Here is a 21,913-nt window from a genome sequence, read left to right on the forward strand (position 1 = left end):
GAAAGAGCAGCCTACCCAAGTTCAACACCTCCACCCTATCCCCATAACCCAGTAACCCCACCCAACACTAAGGACAATTTTGGACACTAAGGGCAATTTATCATGGCCAATCCACCTAACCTGCACATCTTTGGACTGTGGGAGGAAACCGGAGCACCCGGAGGAAACCCACGCCCACACGGGAGGATGTGCAGACTCCGCACAGACAGTGACCCAAGCCGGAATCGAACCTGGGACCCTGGAGCTGTGAAGCCATTGTGCTATCCACAATGCTTAATGACTGCTTAACTGGAGGTGGAGGCTGCATAACACAATGAAATTTAACTAATGGCAGTAGAAAATGGCAAGTATGCTGTCTCTCCATCTCACAGCCTTGCTGTTGAGCATGGAATTTGTGAACACAAATGTCTCTATTCACCACGGATCTCATTTCTCAGACTTTCCACTGAATTTGCTGATGCTAACAGTGGTTCCCTCCTGCTTAGGCCTCTGGCATATATTCTCCAAATTGCTGCCAATGTTTCATTCAGTGAAGATATTATATTCAGTGGAGATATCATCACTGATGTTAAATTATTAATGTATCTATTCTATGAACAATGGTAGAAGACAAACATTGTGGTCTATTTATTTTTTTTAAATACAAATTGTAGAGCCAGAACAGCAATTTGCACTCACCTATTTTTAGCTAAAAGTGTTAACCATGTTGGTTCCAAATACTAGACCGTAATTACATATGGAACAAGAAAAACATGAAAGGGTTGGTATATGTTAGATCAACCCAAAACCCCAATTCGCCTATGACTTCTTAAAAAACTAACTTCCATTTTAAACAGCTCGAAAATCTCCCACAGCATTTTTGTGTTGCAATCATTCGTTTTGCACCACGACCAATGATGCTCATCTTGCAAAAATGTCCTGTAATTTCTTTCAGCAGCAGATGGAAGCCCAATAAACAGCACTTGAGAACTTTTCTTTTGCCCAAAGCAAAGCTATAAAGTACCAAAACTGTGCCTCATGCTTATCACTGTTAAATTATACTCGTGCACACAGTATAATGGTGCATTGAATTTAATTGCAGAATCCTTCTTTGTACTGTTCTCTTCTTTCTTATAGTTCTGTAATGTCCCATTGCAGTAACTTTCATAACATTCAGAACATTTATTGATTTTTAAATGGCATTATCAGACAGTAACACTTCCAACTCTTTTTTTATATCTAGTATCTCAGTTATGACCTTTAGCATATTGTCCTCCAAGTTAAATATCTGGACTGTCATGCCATCTATTTTCTTCTCAGTGCCAAGGAAATCATTTGATACCTTAAGGATAGAGTGGATACCTTCATCAATTAAGGGAAGTTGCTCTTCACATTCTTTAAGTTTAGGTTCATACTCAGTCAGTTTTTCTACTAACTCTCTATCCTTTGAAATCAAATTGATTTGTTGTTCGGCTAATCTTTCAATGGTTCTCGTATTCCAGTTTGCTTGCTTCTCGAGGCCGTCTACATCCTCCTCCTCGTGTTGCTTGATTGTGTTTGTATTTCTTAGTGTATTCACTTCTAAATCTTTCATCTTTTCAGTGAGATCCTTCACACCTTGTTCAACTGTATTAACTTCTGCTGATATTTTGACATGCATGTTCTTTGACTCTGCCTTCAAGTTTGCAATCTCACCATTTATTTCATTTAAGCTTTGTTTCCAGGTGTCTGAAATATTTTGGAAGTTCTTATTGACATTTTGCATTTTTCTCGCTATTGTCTGTTCTTTATTCTGTAAGCTAGTCATACTGTTACGGAGTTCTGCCATCTCCTGTTCAAAGAGGGTCATGACCGAATTAGATGACAGTGCTTTCTGCAGGACATCTTCTGATGATTCCAGCTGTATCCACAACACAAAACAGGGGCAGATCTACTTAATCATCAATAACATTTTGACCAATTTCAGTCCTAAATAAATAGAAAGTACACTTATTGCTAAATGGCATACCTCTTTTTTTTTTTAAAAACAAAACCAAATTGCATTCAAGACATTGGCCATGAAATTTTGTTCGGCTTATTTTAGGGCACAGATTAGCCAACATGGCGTGCACAACACAAGCCAGAGACATCAAAGATCAGCACTTTCCAGGAGACTCATCCGGAGTGAGACTCATACAGAGTGGGGGATTGAAACTTGGTAATTTGGTGCAGTGAGGTAATTCGGTGCAGAGTGTGAGGAGGTGCTTTTTAACCCTGGTAAGTAGTGTCTCTTTTTCTTTTCATTGTCTAATTTATTTATTTTTATTTTGAAATTCTAGTTGTTTAAGTTTACCAAGGGTTTAAGACATGGCCGGAGATCCCAGACCCGTGTCATGCTCCTCGTGTGCGATGTGGGAGCTCAGGGACACGTCCACTGTCCCTGGCTCCTTCACGTGCAAGAAGTGTGTTCAGTTGCAGCTCTTGTTAGACCGCTTGACGGCTCTGGAGCTGCGGATGGACTCACTTTGGAGCATCCGCGATGCTGAGGAGGTCGTGGATAGCACGTTTAGCGAGTTGGTCACACCGCAGGTGAAGGTTACTGAGGGAGATAGAAAATGGGTGACCAAAAGAAAGAGCAAGAGTAGGAAGGCAGTGCAGGTGTCCCCTGCGGTCATCTCCCTGCAAAACAGATATACCGCTTTGGATACTGTTGAGGGAGATGGCTCACCAGGGGAAGGCAGCAGCAGCCAGGTTCATGGCACCGTGGCTGGCTCTGCTGCACAGCAGGGCAGGAAGAAAAATGGCAGGGCTATAGTGATAGGGGACTCGATCGTAAGGGGAATAGGACAGGCGGTTCTGTGGACGCAATCGAGACTCCAGGATGGTATGTTGCCTCCCTGGTGCAAGGGTCAAGGATGTCTCGGAGCGGCTGCAGGACATTCTGGGGGGGGGGGGGGGGGGGGGGGGGGGGGGGGGGGGTGAACAGCCAGCTGTCGTGGTGCACATAGGCACCAACGATATAGGTAAAAAAACGGGATGAGGTCCTACAAGCGGAATTCAGGGAGTTAGGAGTTAAACTAAAAAGTAGGACCTCAAAGGTAGTAATCTCAGGATTGCTACCAGTGCCACGAGCTAGTCAGAGTAGGAATGTCAGGATAGATAGGATGAATGCGTGGCTCGAGAGATGGTGCAAGAGGGAGGGATTCAAATTCCTGGGGCATTGGGACCGTGTGGGACCAGTACAAACCGGACGGTCTGCACTTGGGCAGGACTGGAACCGATGTCCTAGGGGGGGTGTTTTCTAGAGCTGTTGGGGAGGGTTTAAACTAATGTGGCAGGGGGATGGGAACCAATGCTGGAAGTTGGAAGGTAGTAAAACAGGGACAGAAACAAAAGGAAGTAAGGGGAAAAGTGCAAGGCAGAGAAGACATAGTCAGAAATCCATAAGGGCGACAGTACAAGGTACAGTGACTGAGGGGAGCACAGTGAATAGGCCCAGTAATAACAAAAAGGAATAAAACTGGAGATGTTAAGATTCAAAACAGAGGTAAAAAAACCAACATAAGTGTACTTTACCGGAATGCTCGTAGCATTCGGAATAAAGTAAATGAGTTGGTGGCACAAATCATCATAAATGACTATGATTTAGTGGCCATTACTGAAACATGGTTAAAGGATGGTCACGACTGGGAGTTAAATATCCGAGGGTATCAAACTATTCGGAAGGACAGAGTGGATGGTAAGGGAGGTGGTGTTGCTCTGTTATTTAAGGATGACATCCGGGCAATAGTAAGGGATGACATCGGTGCTATGGAGGAGAAGGTTGAATCCATTTGGGTGGAAATCAGGAATAGTAAGGCAAAAAAGTCACTGATAGGAGTAGTCTATCGGCCACCAAATAGTAACGAGATGGTGGGGCAGGCAATAAACAAAGAAATAACTGATGCATGTAGAAATGGTACAGCAGTTATCATGGGGGATTTTAATCTACATGTCGATTGGTTTAACCAGGTCGGTCAAGGCAACCGTGAGGAGGAGTTTATAGAATGTATCCGCGATAGTTTCCTAGAACAGTATGTAATGGAACCTACGAGGGAACAAGCGGTCCTAGATCTTGTCCTGTGTAATGAGACAGGATTGATTCATGATCTCATAGTTAGGGATCCTCTCGGAAGGGGCGATCACAATATGGTGGAATTTAAAATACAGATGGAGGGTGAGAAAGTAAAATCAAATACTAGTGTTTTGTGTTTAAACAAAGGAGATTACAAGGGGATGAGAGAAGAACTAGCTAAGGTAGACTGGGAGCTAAGACTTTATGGTGGAACAGTGGAGGAACAGTGGAGAACCTTCCAAGCGATTTTTCACAGTGCTCAGCAAAGGTTTATACCAACAAAAAGGAAGGACGGAAGAAAGAGGGAAAATCGACCGTGGATATCTAAGGAAATAAGGGAGAGTATCAAATTGAAGGAAAAAGCATATAAAGTGGCAAAGATTACTGGGAGATTAGAGGACTGGGAAATCTTTAGGGGGCAACAGAAAGCTACTAAAAAAGCTATAAAGAAGAGTAAGATAGAGTATGAGAGTAAACTTGCTCAGAATATAAAAACAGACAATAAAAGTTTTTACAAATATAAAAGACAAAAAAGAGTGGCTAAGGTAAATATTGGTCCTTTAGAGGATGAGAAGGGAGTTTAATAATGGGAAATGAGGAAATGGCTGAGGAACTGAACAGGTTTTTTGGGTCGGTCTTCACAGTGGAAGACACAAATAACATGCCAGCGACTGATAGAAATGAGGCTATGACAGGTGAGGACCTTGAGAGGATTGTTATCACTAAGGAGGGAGTGATGGGCAAGCTAATGGGGCTAAAGGTAGACAAGTCTCCTGGCCCTGATGGAATGCATCCCAGAGTGCTAAAAGAGATGGCTAGGGAAATTGCAGATGCACTAGTGATAATTTACCGAAATTCACTAGACTCTGGGGTGGTCCCGGTGGATTGGAAATTAGCAAACGTGACGCCACTGTTTAAAAAAGGAGGTAGGCAGAAAGCAGGAAATTATAGGCCAGTGAGTTTAACTTCGGTAATAGGGAAGATGCTGGAATCTATCATCAAGGAAGAAATTGCTAGGCATCTGGATAGAAATTGTCCCATTGGGCAGACGCAGCATGGGTTCGTAAAAGGCAGGTCATGCCTAACTAATTTAGTGGAATTTTTTGAGGACATTACCAGTGCAGTAGATAACGGGGCGCCAATGGATGTGGTATATCTGGATTTCCAGAAAGCCTTTGACAAGGTGCCACACAAAAGATTGCTGCACAAGATAAAGATGCATGGCATTAAGGGTAAAGTAGTAGCATGGATAGAGGATTGGTTAATTAATAGAAAGCAAAGAGTTGGGATAAATGGGTGTTTCTCTGGTTGGCAATCAGTAGCTAGTGGTGTCCCTCAGGGATCCGTGTTGGGCCCACAATTGTTCACAATTTACATTGATGATTTGGAGTTGGGGACCAAGGGCAATGTGTCCAAGTTTGCAGATGACACTAAGATGAGTGGTAAAGCGAAAAGTGCAGAGGATACTGGAAGTCTGCAGAGGGATTTGGATAGGTTAAGTGAATGGGCTCGGGTCTGGCAGATGGAATACAATGTTGACAAATGTGAGGTTATCCATTTTGGTAGGAATAACAGCAAACGGGATTATTATTTAAACGATAAAATATTAAAGCATGCCGCTGTTCAGAGAGACTTGGGTGTGCTAGTGCATGAGTCACAGAAGGCTGGTTTACAAGTGCAACAGGTGATTAAGAAGGCAAATTGAATTTTGTCCTTCATTGCTAGAGGGATGGAGTTTAAGACTAGGGAGGTTATGTTGCAATTGTATAAGGTGTTAGTGCGGCCACACCTGGAGTATTGTGTTCAGTTTTGGTCTCCTTACTTGAGAAAGGACGTACTGGCGCTGGAGGGTGTGCAGAGGAGATTCACTAGGTTAATCCCAGAGCTGAAGGGGTTGGATTATGAGGAGAGGTTGAGTAGACTGGGACTGTACTCGTTGGAATTTAGAAGGATGAGGGGGGATCTTATAGAAACATTTAAAATTATGAAGGGAATAGATAGGATAGATGCGGGCAGGTTGTTTCCACTGGCGGGTGACAGCAGAACTAGGGGGCATAGCCTCAAAATAAGGGGAAGTAGATTTAGAACTGAGTTTAGGAGGAACTTCTTCACCCAAAGGGTTGTGAATCTATGGAATTCCTTGCCCAGTGAAGCAGTTGAGGCTCCTTCATTACATGTTTTTAAGGTAAAGATAGATAGTTTTTTGAAGAATAAAGGGATTAAGGGTTATGGTGTTCGGGCCGGAAAGTGGAGCTGAGTCCATAAAAGATCAGCCATGATCTAATTGAATGGCGGAGCAGGCTCGAGGGGCCAGATGGCCTACTCCTGCTCCTAGTTCTTATTTCTAGTGAACTGATGCCATCTGTTGGCCCTTCCGAGCAGTTCCTTGGTGTTTGGAACTCCAATTTGGGTCAGATGCCACAAAGGCCCTCATGTAGGTGCTGGAGAACAGGAAGGGGCAAAAGCAGGCCAGTAGCAGCCCGCAGTTGTGCACGAGTAGAGGAAGTGGCACACTATTTATGTTTTTGATGCCAGCCTCTAAACATGTTATTAAAGAATAAACCAAGAACTACAGAATAAACCAAAATAGATGGAGTAAAGCTGGCACTTATTCTACACATTGTTGACCAATTATTAACGGGGGAGGGTCGCAAACATAAAAGCAAATGGTATGAGCTACAATTTCGCTGGAACAATTTTGCAAAGGGCTTCACCTTATTGAAAATAATTCAAGAGTGTGCCATGTGTCAGAGGTTTAGTGGCCAATTAATGTGCACATCGAACCATCATTCATATTGCAGCACAATACTAAACAATAGGACAAGGATTTATCAAAAATGATTATATCCCTCATTGGTAAAAAGTTGGAAATGATATAAAGTAATCCATCTGAGAGGACAGGAAAATCAACCTGCAATGTTGCTGTGCGCAGCCAAGTTCCAGATTTCCTGACCTGCCATTTTTAAAGATTCCAATTCAGACACAATGAGGCTTAGTCAAATACTAATGCTGCAGTATAGCTACTGTATTAGAAAATTAGCAAGAGGTTATGGTTAGCTTTATCACCCGAATATTAACTGTACACTACAAAAGAAACATAGGTATTAGGTAATGACCTTTCAATTAAGGCACCGATGAATGAATTCAGCCCAGACCAATGGGAGTGAAAGCCACTTCTGTCTGCTAGCTGTAGAGATCTATTACAAAATGGGTTTACCCAGTTTCAATCTAGTTCCTAGTAGGCAGTAACTCACAGAATAAATATGTTCCAATGCAAATATTTATTGGCACTAAATTGGCAAACTCAGGTGAGTGAGATAGTGGATGCTAGAAAAGGACAAATTACTGCTCCTCTTCTAAAACTGCAGCACATTTTCAGGGCAGAGTAGAAGGAACTTTATTCTATGTAAAACTATTTAGCATCTTTATCTGCATTAAAGATCCTCGACGACAAAGTGTCTTGTCCTTTTTGGTGCATGAAAGGATTATATATTTAGAAATAAAATTATACATACAGGTATACAATGAATTTGTGGGTCAATTAGCTCAGTTGGCTGGTTCAATTCCCATATCGACTGAGATTATTCAGGCAGTAGAGTGACCGTCAGGTTAAATGCCCACTAGTCAGCTCTCTCTCAGGGGAGAGAGACTTTCATTCTCATACTAAATTTGCGATGTAATTTCTACTTTATATTTTTTTTAAAGATATTTACAGAAGATTTTTTGATCTTTCATTTTCCCCAACCAAAACTAACTTCAAAAGCCAGCTTTTAAGGTAACTGACTGCCAGAGGTGTAACAAATGACATTATCTCAATCTCTCCATGACCAAACCAAGCCAAGCCAATCAAATATGTATTATAAAAATGCAAACGGACATGTTCTTCTGCAGGATGACTTGTACGGTCTGTGGGATTCGTAACTGGATTGTATGATGGCAGATAATGAATGTATTTATGGTGTGACGGTTAAATAATGTAAATGCCATGTTCAATATAAAAGGACTTGTGATGTCCTTGAAAGTTTCAATCAAAGGAACTGTTTCATTATTTTGCTTCAGAAATAATACTTATACGAGTTTCAGAAACATTGACCATTAGAATGCAAGTGTAACTAAATTATGTAATTCTTACAGTCTTGGCAATTCAATATTTGAGAAGGGCATATTTTTAAAAATTGACTAGTTGGCAGTTGTCATCACAGGTGTGATATGAAAATCATAAAGATGCCCGCCAATTAACAGCTTTCAGGTATGGTTGATGAATCATCAAATTCTTCCAACCAGCAAGAATTGCTCAACATGAGGTACTGCGAAGACACCATTGGGCCCATTCCTATCTAACTAAATTCCTTGCCTTCTGTGTGAGAATAATCTTGCAGTATATGCCCAATGTAAGTCAAAAAGATTCAAAACAGTTGTATTCATTTTTTGTTACTTATGCCTCGAAACATTTTAGATCATTGACTTATAAAATACTAGTACCATGCGGAGTATCCGGCAATAACCAACACCAGTGTCAAAAAATTAGGGTCCAGGAAAATAAGAACCTTACCATAAGGAATGGGTAAGAGCTGTGGCAGAGGAAGTTTAGCTTTCAGTTAAAACTTGACTATTCCTAAACCTAAAAGGTGAATAATGTAAGCATTACAACTGACTGAAGAAGCAAAAGGCATTATGGGCAAACCCATCAGACCAACCCAAGTGGGAGCAGAGAGTGTTTGACTTCATGCGACCTAATGTTGAGTATAGCTCAGTATTCATCACCGCAAAAGTACTAATAGGTTCCCCCAATTGTTTGCCATAACCTCAGCGGAAATCACATTTAGAGGTCTGTCTGGAGTTTCCACAAATCTTCCAAAGTTACATCAGATCAGGAGAATTTGAAAATAATTTCCCCCAAGACTTTAGCAGAAATGAAGCAGAGTCTTTTTCAAGATATATGGATTGCTTCAACAGCTTCTCTGATAACTGGAGTGCCAATTATGAGATTATTCCAGGTTAAATATAAAACATATAAAATTGCGAAGAGAATGGATAGGAAAGAGGGAGGTAGTTTCCAGCATTCAGCGAGAGCGAGAGAGAGCGAGAGAGAGCGAGAGAGAGCGAGAGAGAGCGAGAGAGAGCGAGAGAGCGAGAGAGCGAGAGAGAGCGAGAGAGAGCGAGAGAGAGCGAGAGAGAGCGAGAGAGAGCGAGAGAGAGCGAGAGAGAGCGAGAGAGAGCGAGAGAGAGCGAGAGAGAGCGAGAGAGAGCGAGAGAGAGCGAGAGAGAGCGAGAGAGAGCGGAGAGAGAGCGAGAGAGAGCGAGAGAGAGAGCGAGAGAGAGCGAGAGAGAGCGAGAGAGAGCGAGAGAGAGCGCGAGAGAGAGAGAGAGAGCGCGAGAGAGCGAGAGAGAGAGAGAGGGAGGGAGAGAATGTGGCCATGAAACATAACAAATCAGTTAAAATTGCCAGACATAAAGGGAAACATACAGTTGGATGGTAGTGATGAGGATAGTGAGAAAGAGCGTCATAGTTGAAGGCTTGGTGGGAATCTATTTAAATATGTCCAAAGCATTGCCAAAGTTTGACAAGAAGGAAGTGGAAGCCTTTTTCATTTCATTTGAGAAGGTAGCTAAACAAATGAAATGGCCACAGTACATGTGGGTGTTACTGATTCAAACAAAGCTGGTAGGTAGAGCTTGTGAAGTGTTTGCATCACTACCGGAGGTGGTATCTGGAACGTATGAGGAGGTGAAGAAATCCATCTTAAGTGAATATGAGCTACTGCCTGAAGCTTACAGACAAAGGTTCAGAAATTAAAACTGCGAGATTAGCAGCAGAAATGGCAGATGATTATGAATTAGTTCATAAATCAAAGATTGGTTTCCGACATCAGTTTCAGCCGGTGAGGGATAGAAACTGGGGACATGAGAAATACTCAAGAGGTAAAGGTAAAGATGATCTGATGGGAGACAATAAAGAGTGTACCTCAGATTAAAAAAGAAACCAGGAGGGTGGAAAAGAAATGAAAAGTTTCAAATGTTTTCACTGTAATAAACTAGGCCATGTAAAGTCACAATGTTGGTGGTTGAAGAAAGCACTGGGAAGGCTGATGTGGTAAAACAGATTAAGACAGTGGGATTTGTTAGAATGGTAAAGGAAAGCCCAAGGGAAACGAAGGAGATGCAAACGATTTTACAGCCTGTTCAAGAAGTAATTGTTAAGAAGGTGCCAGATGTCTTTAAAGAATTTACTTGTGTGGGTAAAGTTTACTCATGTGTATCAGGAGGAGCAGGTAAAGAAGTCACAATTTTAAGAGATACAGGGGCTAGTCAATCTTTAATGGTAAGAGATGAGGAGTTATGTAGTTTGGGAAGAATGTTGCCGGAAAAGGTGGTGATATGTGGAATTCAGGGTGAGAGGAGTAGCGTTCCATTATATAAGGTAAGGTTGGAAAGTCCAATGAAGAGTGGTGAAGTGGTAGTAGGAGTAATAGAGAAACTATCTTGTCCAGGAATACAGTTTATCTTGGGTAATGATATAGCTGGATCGCAGGTGGGAGTGATGCCTACTGTGGTTGATAAACCAGTGGAAAGTCAGACAACTGAAGTGTTGAAGGACGAATTTCCTGGGATTTTTCCGTATTGTGTAGTAACAAGGTCGCAAAGTCTGAATTTAAGACAAGAGAAGAAATCAAAGAGTGAAGATGAAGTTAAAGTGCAATTATCAGAAACGATTTTTGATCAGATGGTTGAAAAAGAACAAGAACAGGTGGAGGATGAGGTGGATATTCTTAGATCAGGAAATTTGCCGGAGTTACAACAGAAAGATGTAGAAATAAAACTGATATCAGAAAGCATATACGGAAGAGGAATCGAAGAGTATACGTGAGTGTTATTACCGTAAAAGTGAGGTCTTGATGAGAAAATGGAGACCTGTACATATGAAGGCGGATGAAAAGTGGGCAGGAGTTCATCAAGTAGTATTGCCGGTAGGGTATAGAATGGAGGTGTTGCAGGTTGCACATGAGGTACCAGTGGGAGGTCATTTGGGAGTAAGGAAAACTCAAACTAAAATCCAGAAACATTTTTATTGGCCTGGACTACATAATGATGTAGTTAAATTTTGTCAATCATGTCACATGTCACGTGATAGGGGAACCTCAAGCAGTGATAAAACCAGCGCCCTTAATACCCATTCCAGCATTTGAGGAACCTTTTAGGAGGGTTCTAATTGATTGTGTAGGACCGCTTCCTAAAACAAAAAGTGGGAATCAATATCTTTTGACGATAATGGATGTGTCTACTAGGTTTCTAGAGGCCATTCCAGTACGTAATATTACAGCTAAAAAGATTGTGGAGGAGTTACTTAAATTCTTTATTAGATATGGACTACCCACAGAAATAAAATTGGATCAAGGATCGAATTTTACCTCAAGGTTATTCAAAGAAGTTATGGATAGCTTAGGAATAAAACAATTTAAATCAACTGCGTACCATCCAGAATCGCAGGGAGAGTTAGAAAGGTGGCATCAAGCATTAAAGACAATGTTGAGTGCGTATTATCAAGATTATCCAGAGGATTGGGATAAAGGAATCCCATTCTAATTTTTGCAATTAGGGATGCACCTAATAAGTCTACCAAATTTAGTCCTTTTGAACTAATTTTTGGTCATGGGGTCAGAGGACCACTTAAATTGATTAAGGAAAAATTGGTGGGTGAGAAATTGGAAATTACACTATTGGATTACTTGTCAAATTTTAGGGAACAATTAAATAGAGCAGGTGAATTAGCTAGACAACATTTGAAAGTTGCACAACGTGATGAAACAGGTAGTGGACAAGAAATCCAAAGTTCGTAGTTTTGCCAGGGGGGATAAAGTTTTAGCGTTGTTCCCACTGGTAGATGAGCCTTTAAAAGCTAGGTTTTGTGGACCGTACCAGATTGAAAGGAAATTAAGTGAGGTGAATTATGTGGTAAAAACACCAGATAGAAGGAAGACTTACCGAGTGTGTCATGTGAATATGCTTAAAAAGGTACTTTGAAAGGGATGGAGAGAAAAAGGAAGTTTTAATGATTCTAACTCAAAGTGACGAACCAAATCCAGATGACTGTGAATTAGACATACCTCAAATTAAATTGGAAAATGAGGATGTTCTTAAAAATTGGGATGAATAAGTTACCTTCCAAAGGAAAAACGAACTGACCTGAAAGAGTTATTGATATCACAGTTTGTAGAGATAAATTGGGAAGTACTAAAATGGCTAAACATGATGTAATGTGGGAAATTCTGTTCCGATCAAACAACATCCATATAGACGTAACCCGTTAAAATTGGCACAGGTTAACAAAGAGATTGAGAGTATGCTTACAAATAGCATAATTGAAGTGGGTTGCAGCCAATGGAGCTCACCCATAGTGATGGTACCTAAACCAGACGGTACCCAACAGTTGTGTGTGGACTATCGAAAGGTGAATGCAGTTACAAGAACGAACTCTTACCCTATCCCACGTTTAAAGGATTGCATTGAGAAAGTGGGACAATCTGCTTTTATTTCCAACTTCCAGACAAGGAAAGAACATTTAAAACATCTTATTGGAGTTCTTCGATCGACCTCAGGAGGCGGGTTTGGTGATGAACCTAGCCGAAAGTGAATTTGGAGAAGCCCAAATCACTTTCCTCGAGGAGTTTCCGATACCCTCAAGACGAAGGGAAATAATGCGATCTCTTAGCATGAATGAATTTGATCGAACCTTCGTGCAAAAGATTTGTTGCGTGGTTGCTCCACTGATGGACTTGCTAAAGAAACGTCAAAATTTTCAATGGACAGCAGGCTTTCAATAGGCATTTGACTGCCTAAAAGCTGTGGTAACCAATGTTCCTGTATTGGAGAATTGCAAGGGGCTCTGTGGTCAGATTGAACTACAGTATCCGATTCTAAAGAGAAATGCCGAGGAGTAGAGGAATGGATGGATCGTGCAGAGACTTTTTTGTTCAAAGAGACTGTCAATCGAGAAGGTTTTCGGTTGGAGGAAGAAGAACGGGAAAAATGGACTTTATTATTATGCCTGCTTGAGTGTGTTGTTTTCTTTAAATGAAAATGTATATTTACTGTGTGCATTTCTTAGTGGATGGTGCAAAAGTGAAAAATAAAACCATCTTGAAGTTAATGGTTTATTTTATTCTGGGGGGGGGGGGGGGAAAGAGGTGTCATGTGAGTGTGCCTTTAAGAAATGGATGTTTAAGCAATGTACCTTTTGAGAAATGCAGTGATGTCAGAGTGTGGGTGGAGCTGGGCTTCAGCTCAGCCATTTTGAAGTTTTTAGTTTCAGCTTGAGAGAGCAGCTGAGAGCTTCTGTGTTTTTGCTGAGAGCTGCAGGAAGGAAAAGAGCTGGTCTGGTGATTTCTGCAAATCCAAAGACTATAAATATATTGAATGTAACCCGTTGTGCTCCTATTTTTGAAGGGTTGAAGTCTTTTAGATGTTTAAAAGAACAGTTTGCAGGATTAGGTAGTGTTGTATTATTTTCGGGGTTATCTTTGAAGTAAGGGGTGTTAAGTGATCCAATGTTTATTTTAAAAGGTTAAGTTGAGTTCATGGAATAAATATTGTCTTTTTAAAAAACCACGTGTCCATAATTGTAATACCACACCTAGGGAACATGCCGTGTGTTTCAAAAGCAACAATCCATTAAAGGTTGGACTCCATGATACATCTTGGGGTTCTGAAAACACCTCTCCCATAACATCGGAGTTGAGAGGGTTAGTTAGGTTATGAGGAGAGACTAAGTAGACTGGGACTGTACTCGGAATTTAGAAGAATGAGTGGGGATCTTTTAGAAACATATATAATTATGAAGGGAAGAGATAGGATAGAAGCAGGGAGGTTGTTTCCACTGGCGGGTGGAACTAGAACTAGGGAGCATAGCCTCAAAGTAAGAGGGAGCAGATTTAGGACTGAGTTGAGGAGGAACTTCTTCACCCAAAGAGTCATAAATCTGTGGAATTCCCTGCCTAGTGAAGCAGTTGAGGCTACCCCGTCAATGTTTTTATGGCAAAGGTAGATAGATTTTTGAGCAGTAAAGGAACAAAAGGTTACACTGAGCGGAGAGGTGAGTAGTGCTGAGTCCACAAAAAAAAAATCAGCCATGACCTTATTATTTATCAGAGCAGGCTCAAGGAGCCAGATGGCTTACTCCTGCTCCTAGTTCTTATGCAAGCATGTTCCCTATGTATATTGATATCGAAGGGAGGAATATGCTTGCTTTCACCCATTACAGCAAAGAAGTCTAAAATTAACAACACTGAAGCAGAATTGGAGATTAGGTAGATGTTAACATCTCCACACTGCTGATTAAGAGCCTTGCTTGCATTTGTCCATTTCAGAAGTTTCAGAATTGATCCAGATTTGCGACATGCATTGCCCAAGGGTAAAAGATAGCTGCTGGTAGCATGAACTGAATAAATTAAAAGCAGAAATATTTTTGATATCACTACAGACCAACAGATATGTGCAATAGGCCCTTGTCAAAAATGATTAACGTTGTTTTGAATGCCTCTTGTGTACAGAAACGGAAAAAAAAATGGGGTATAATTTCCATTCAATTTTTTAAAACTCCCACGAGACAGAGAGAGAGAGATTCAATTGAGCCAAAACCATGGCTGGGCGATACGAATTGCATTGTATCCAACTGTAGTCATTCTAAACTCAATTAAACAAAACATAAAATGAGATGTATAGCAAAGACACAATTTTAAATTAATCACCTAAATTTCATGCTGCCATACTGGTGAGACATTGTAATCATTTTTGTTTGTGGATATTTGGTCATGAATCTGGCAGCCATTTTGCACAAACAATAATCTCGGATCTTAAAACTAATTTGTTGGAGATGAAGTGTTTGAGATATTTCTGTGAGGCAAAAAGGGCTATGGTGAAAATGCAAGTCTTTTCTTCCAGAATACATATAATTTCTCAGAATATTATGAATAAAGAGAGTCAGTATGACTTCTTGGAAAAATTACAACAATAGCAAGGCACCTAAACTAAAATTGAACTGAAACAATAGTATTCATACTCTGTAGAAAGATAAATAAAGTCTTAATCGCAGGACTCTTTATGGACTGTTTCAGTGATTTTCTTACTTGCCACAAAAAAGGTGCAGAAGATTCCTTCTTTATTGAACAGATTGCTTCAGAGGGTATTTAGTGTCGAGCACATACTGTGGAACTGTAGTGAGTTATGAACGGTAAATTTTCTTCCTTGAAACACCAATTACAAGAATCCAGAAATTTTTGTGGTGACTTCTGATTCGAGCCCACAAAGTAGAAGATTTATTGAATTTCAATTTCAAAATTTGTCAGGATTTGATGTCAAGGATTTTGTGTTAACAACGCAGGACCAGATCCCCTATGCTCACAGTGAACATCGAGTATGGTCTCTTAACTGAAGCACAAGCACTTTTTTTTGTTGTTTTACAAGCCATTTTTAGTCTCCTGTGCACCTTTTTGTTTACTAAACTTTCCACAGAGGTTACTTACTGCATTTACCTTTTTTGAAACTTTGTTAATTTCATCTTCCAGGGCCTGGGCAGCTACAGTTTTCGTGTACAGTTGCTGGTATTTTTGTTCCACCTCAGCAAACCTAGCTGACTGCTGGAACATGAGCCTGCAAAAAAAATTGACAAGTTTCACAAAGTTGAACTTATTCACAGTTACGTACTGGCAGCTTCCAGCCAACAACAACCAAAAAGCCAACAGTTAAAATCTTCCAGGTGATTAAATGTTTAAAACCTTTAAAGTTTAAGCTCTCAGTTTCACATCGATATGACTGAGGGACATACAAGATCCTGAAACCAAGTTATGCTGCCAGCTCCACATCTTAAATCTTTGCACCTAAAAAAATGTTGACACAGAAAAATTGCTATTCACCACAGAAGTGGAAGTGAGAATCTAAAAGGTGCGTTACATTTGGCTAGTTACGCATAGCACTTTGAGGAAGTCATCAGCCAATACTTGTGCTTTCAATGGACTGCAGCATAGTTCCAACTGTTGATAGAGTGGTCACGTGATGGCGTACCTACTTAAAGGGTCATGGCAGAAGCATAGGTATTCTTCCTGGAGCGCAGGCAGAATAGAATAGTGTAACAGCTGCTCATTGTTAGAAGTCCTTTGTCGCCAGTCATTGAAACTGAGCACTTCTACATGGTGGTGTCAGAAGTTGGTAGCATGGCATAAGAACTTTGCTGTACTGCCCTTCTCATGTTCGACAAAAAACACTGCGGACAACTGGGCCAAGTGTTATGGGCCAGGGTTTAGAGAACCCCAAAGTGTATCATGGAGTTCACCTGACCCATAACTTTAATAGATTGTGGTTTGGGGAGCACACGGCCCACTCTACAGGTGTGGTACAGCAGAAATGGAAAAGGATTTTTCTTTTTTTTTAAACAAAACAATGTTTATTCCATGAACTCAAGTTAACCTTTATAAAACATACAGTGAACATCTTAGCAACCATCAATTAAAATACAGCCCCCAAAGAATACAACACTAACTAATCCTTAATAACTTCCTAAACAATATCAAGACAAAAGAAACACCTTTTAACAGAAGCACATTAGGCTTACATTCACTACTGAGAAGATTTGTAATTGAAGGAAAGAATTTGGTCAAACATACATGGAGTTTGAAAGGCTCATACAAAGTAATTTTGATAGGTGGATACGGGCTTTGAAAATAGACCAAATGTATGAAGCTCTCAGAGAAATTATACTTTTGGAGTTTAAAAATTCAATTCCTGATGCAGTGAGAACTGATGTGGAAGAGCAGAGGGTTAAAACTGCAAGGTCAGCAGCAGAAATGGCAGATGATTATGAATTAGTTCATAAATCAAAGCTTGGTTTCCGACATCAGTTTCAGCCTGTGAGAGATAGAAGCTGGGGACATGAGAAATATTCAAGTGGTAAAAGTAAAGGTGATCTGATGGGAGATAATAAGGAGGGTGTACCTCAGATTAAAAAAAGAAATCCAGGGGGGTGGAAAAAAAATGAAAAGTTTCAAATGTTTTCACTGTAATAAACTAGGCCATGTAAAGTCACAGTGTTGGTGGTTGAAGAAAAGCACTGGGAAGGCTGATGTGGTAAAACAGGATAAGACAGTGGGGTTTGTTAAAGTGGTAAAGAAAAGCCCAAGTGAAGCGAAGGAAGTGCAAAAGATTGTACAGCCTGATCAAGAGCTGATTGATAAGAAGGTGCCAGATCTCTTTAAAGAATTTACTTGGGTGGGGAAAGTTTACTCACGCGTATCAGGAGGAACAGGTAGAGAAGTCACAATTTTAACAGATACGGGAGCTAGTCAATCTTTAATGATAAGAGATCAGGAGTTATGTAGTTTGGGAAGAATGTTGCCAGAAAAGCTGGTAATATGTGAAATTCAGGGTGAGAGGAGTAGTGTTCAATTATATAAGGTAAGGTTGGAAAGTCCAGTGAAGAGTGGTGAAATGTTAGTGGGAGTAATAGAGAAACTATCTTGTCCAGGAATACAGTTTATCTTGGGTAATGATATAGCTAGATCGCAGGTGGGAGTGATGCCTACTGTGGTTGATAAGCCAGTGGAAAATCAGACAACTGAAGTGTTGAAGAACGAATATCCTGGGATTTTTCCAGATTGTGTAGTAACAAGGTCACAAAGTCACAGGTTAAGACAAGAGGAGAAATCAAAGAGTGAAGATGAAGTTGGAAAAGAACAAGAACCGATGGAGGATGAGGCTGATGGTTTTAGTTCAGGAAAATTTACAACAGAAAGATATAGAAATAAAACGGGTGTATCAGAAAGCATACACAGAAGAGAAATCTGAGTGTACCAGTGTTATTACCGTAAAAGTGATGTCTTGAAGAGAAAATGGAGACCTGTACATATGAAGGCGGATGAAAAGTGGACAGAAGTTCATCAAGTAGTATTGCCGGTAGGGTATAAAAAGCAGGTGTTGAGAGTTGCACATGAGGTACCAGTGGAAGGTCATGTGGGAATAAGGAAAACCCAAGCTAAAATCCAAAAACATTTTTATTGCCCTGGACTACATAAAGATGTAGTTACATTTTGTCAATCATCTCACACATGTCAAGTGATAGGGAAACCTCAAGCAGTGATAAAATCAGCACCCTTAATACCCATTCCAGCATTTGAGGAACCTTTTACAAGAGTCCTAATTGATTGTGAAGGACCGATTCCAAAAACAAAAAGTGCGAATCAATATCTTTTGACGATAATGGATGTGTCTACTAGGTTTCTAGAGGCCATTCCAGTAAGTAATATTACAGCTAAAAAGATTGTGGAGGAGTTACTTAAATTCTTTACTAGATATGGACTACCCACAGAAATAAAATTGGATCAAGGATCGAATTTTACCTCAAGGTTATTCAAAGAAGTTAGGGATAGCTTAGGAATAAAACAATTTAATTCAACTGCCTACCATCCAGAATTGCAGGGAGCATTAGAAAGGTGGCATCAGACATTAAAGACAATGTTGAGGACTTATTGTCAAGATTATCCAGAGGATTGGGATAAAGGAATTCCATTCGTACTGTTTGCAATTAGGGATGCACCGAATGAGTCAACCAAATTTAGTCCTTTTGAACTAATTTTTGGTCATGAGCACAGTAAGAAGTCTTACAACACCAGGTTAAAGTCCAACAGGTTTGTTTCACCTGAGGAAGGAGCAGTACTCTGAAAGCTAGTGTTTGAAGTAAGACTTCTTACTGTGGCTCACCCCAGTCCAACGCCGGCATCTTCACATTTTGGTCAAGAGGTAAGAGGACCACTTAAATTGATTAAGGAAAAATTGGTGAGTGAGAAATCAGAACTTACATTATTGGATTGTGTGTCAAATTTTAGGGAACAATTAAATAGAGCAGGTGAATTGGCTAGACAACATTTAATAGTTGCATAAAATGTGATCAAACGGGTAGCGGACAAGAAATCCAAAGTTGGTAGTTTTGCCAGGGGGGGATAAAGTTGTAGTGTTGTCCCCACTGGTAGATGAGCCTTTAAAAGCTAGGTTTTGTGGACCGTACCAGATTGAATGGAAATTAAATGTGGGGAATTACGTGGTAAAAATGCCGGATAGAAGGGAAACTCACCGAGGTGTGTGACGTGAATATGCTTCAAATGTACTTTTAAAGGGAAGGAGAGAAAAAGGAAGTTTTAATGATTCTAACTCAAGTGACGAACCAAATTCAGATGACTTGGAATTTGACATTCCTCAAATTAAATTGGAAAACAAGGATGTTCTTAAAAATTGGGATAGATTGTTGAGTTACCTTCCAGAGGAAAAAACGAACTGACCTGAAAGAGTTATTGATATCACGTGGGCAAGTTTGTAGAGATAAATGGGAAGTACTAAAATGGCTATACATGATGTAGATGTGAGAAATGCTGTTCCAATTAAACAACATCCATATAGACTCAACTCTTTAAAATTGGCACAGGTTAACAAAGAGATTGAGTGTATGCTTAAAAATGGCATAATTGAAGTGGGTTGCAGCCAATGGAGCTCACCCATAGTGATGGTACCAAAATCAGACGGTACCCAACGGTTGTGTGTGGACTATCGAAAAGTTAATGCAGTTACAAGAATGGACTCTTATCCTATCCAACATTTGGAGGATTGCGTTGAGGAAGTGGGACAATCAGCTTTTATTTCCAAACTGGATTTACTTAAAGGTTACTGGCAGGTACCTTTATCCGAAAGGGCGAAGAAGATTTCAGCATTTGAGACTCCAGATGGTATAAACCAATTCAAAGGTATGCCATTTGGTACGAAAAACGCACCAGCCACATTTCAACAGTTAACTATCAAAGTCATTTCAGGATTACCCAATTGTGCACTATACATTGATGATCTGGTAATTTTCAGCCAGACATGGACAGAACATTTGAAACATCTGATGGAGTTATTCGATCGACTTCAGGAGACAGGTTTGCTGATAAACCTAGCCAAAAGTGAATTTGGAAAAGCCCAAGTCACTTTCCTGGAGGAGTTTCCGATACCCTCGAGACGAAGGGAAATAATGTGGTTTCTTGGCATGAGTGAATCTGATCGGACATTTGTGCAAATGTTTTGTAGTGTGATTGCTCCACTGATGGACTCGATGAAGAAAATCTCAGTGGACAGCGGACTTTCAACAGGCATTTGACGGCCTGAAAGCTGTGATAACCAATGCTCCTGTGTTGGAGAATTACAAGGGACTCTGGTTGAACAGAAGTATCTGAATTTAAAGAGAAATGCCGAGGCATAGAGAAATGGACGGATCATGCAGAGACCTTCTTGTTCATAAGAGACTGTCAACCAGGAAGGATTTCAGTTGGAGGACAAAAGCGGACTATATTATTGTACCTGTTTGCGTGTTTTTTTTTGGAAACAAAAAAGTTTCTTTACTGTGTGCATTTCTTAAAGGATAGTGAAAAGATGAAAAATTAAACCATCTTGAAGTTGATGGGTTTTTTTTTCCTTGGGGGAGGCATCATGCGAGAGTACCTTAAGAAATGGGTGTTTATAAATGAGTGTGTATATAAATATCTACAGTGAGTGCACCTTTAAGAAATGGGTGTTTACTACTGCAGTGATGTCAGAGAGTGGGTGGAGCTGGGCTGTGTCAGCTTTTTACTTTCATTTTAGGCTGTTTGCTGCCGTGTGTGTTTTAGTTTTGTTTTCAGTGTTGGAGCTGAAGCTAGACAGAGCAGGTGTACTGTTGATCTCTCTGCCATGAAAAGACTATCTCGTGATCATTTGGGGAATTCAGAATTATAAATGCTCTTAGTAATGAATGTAAACCTAATGTGCTTCTGTTAAAAGGTGTTTCTTTTGTCTTCAGTCCCGAACACCCTGCTAGACCTCCTGGCCTATGATAGACAAACCATCCACTCTCCACTGCACACATGCTGCACAAGTTTCACATTGTTGATCGGAATGTAATGCCACTGTTAAGTCTTTGGGACAGCATCACACTGGGGTTCATCCAACTTGGCCCAGAGGCACATACTATGCAACACCAGGCCCCAGAAATTATAGTTAAAAGACCTCTTCAACTCTGGCGTCACTGGTAAGATACCAATATATACCACATGAGGCTAGGTGACTCAGTACCACCAGTAATTTGTGCTCAGAGCATCAATAGCCATGAAGCAGAAAGTAATCCTTGAGATGCATTGGATGACAACACTCATCATTCCCCTAGATGAGGCCACAGAAAGTTAGTTTCAGTAAAGAGAGATGGCAGAGTCGGAATTTGCATCAACCCAGTGCACTTAAATAAGGCACTAATCGGACCTCAACACCTTAAAACGACAGTGGAACAGGTGATAGCAGCCACACTCAATGCTAAGATTTTCAGCAAAATGTAGGTTCTGGCAAATCCTGCTAGATGAAGAATTCTCAAAACTTAGCACAAAAATATCTGGATGAACACTTGGCACATCTTAATGTTCGAGGCTATGGGCCAAGTGCTGGCAAATGGGATTAGGATTAGCAGATCAGGCGCCCTTTCATGCAACGGTGCAGACTTGATGTGCTAAAGGGCCTTTTCTGCAATGTATTTTTCTGTGATTCTGTGATGTCTCCAGTCAGCAGATATAATTTTCTTCATCTGGATCTCACTGACCGCGGACTCTTCCAGCAGTGCATGCAGCAACTCTTTGCAGACCAACCCTGCAAAAATACCGTTGTTACATCCCGGTCTGGGGTTGCACTGTGCAAGAACATGACACGCATCTTTGTCTCATCCTCGACAGAGATAGGACCAGATTGAGCTCAATCCTGCTAATTGCAAATTCAGGGTCAACCAAGTTCCCCAAGTGGGTCACTTAC

The 21,913-nt window shown here is 40.6% G+C and overlaps 1 protein-coding gene across 1 annotated transcript; it reads right to left on the reverse strand.

The window, feature by feature from the left end:
• Positions 1–605: 605 nt before the first annotated feature.
• Positions 606–16,058, reverse strand: LOC119973359 (inhibitor of nuclear factor kappa-B kinase-interacting protein-like). The gene is made up of 2 exons (XM_038811332.1): positions 15,601–16,058; positions 606–1,879 (listed from the first exon to the last, which is right to left on the reverse strand). The coding sequence occupies exons 1-2, from the start codon at positions 15,712–15,714 to the stop codon at positions 1,172–1,174; spliced, it is 822 nt and encodes a 273-aa protein (XP_038667260.1). The 5' UTR covers positions 15,715–16,058; the 3' UTR covers positions 606–1,171.
• Between the last annotated feature and the right edge of the window lie 5,855 nt (positions 16,059–21,913).

The sequence above is a fragment of the Scyliorhinus canicula genome, chromosome 11 (genome assembly GCF_902713615.1).
Source record: "Scyliorhinus canicula chromosome 11, sScyCan1.1, whole genome shotgun sequence".
Lineage (NCBI taxonomy): Eukaryota > Metazoa > Chordata > Chondrichthyes > Carcharhiniformes > Scyliorhinidae > Scyliorhinus > Scyliorhinus canicula.

What these genes read in the sequence shown, in the direction of transcription:
- LOC119973359 (XM_038811332.1), bottom strand. Translation starts at nt 15,714, where the DNA reads ATGTTCCAGCAGTCAGCTAGGTTTGCTGAGGTGGAACAAAAATACCAG. An exon ending in TTAACAAAGTTTCAAAAAAG is followed by an intron (nt 1,880 to 15,600) that starts GTAAATGCAGTA and finishes TTGTGGATACAG; the next exon opens with CTGGAATCATCAGAAGATGT.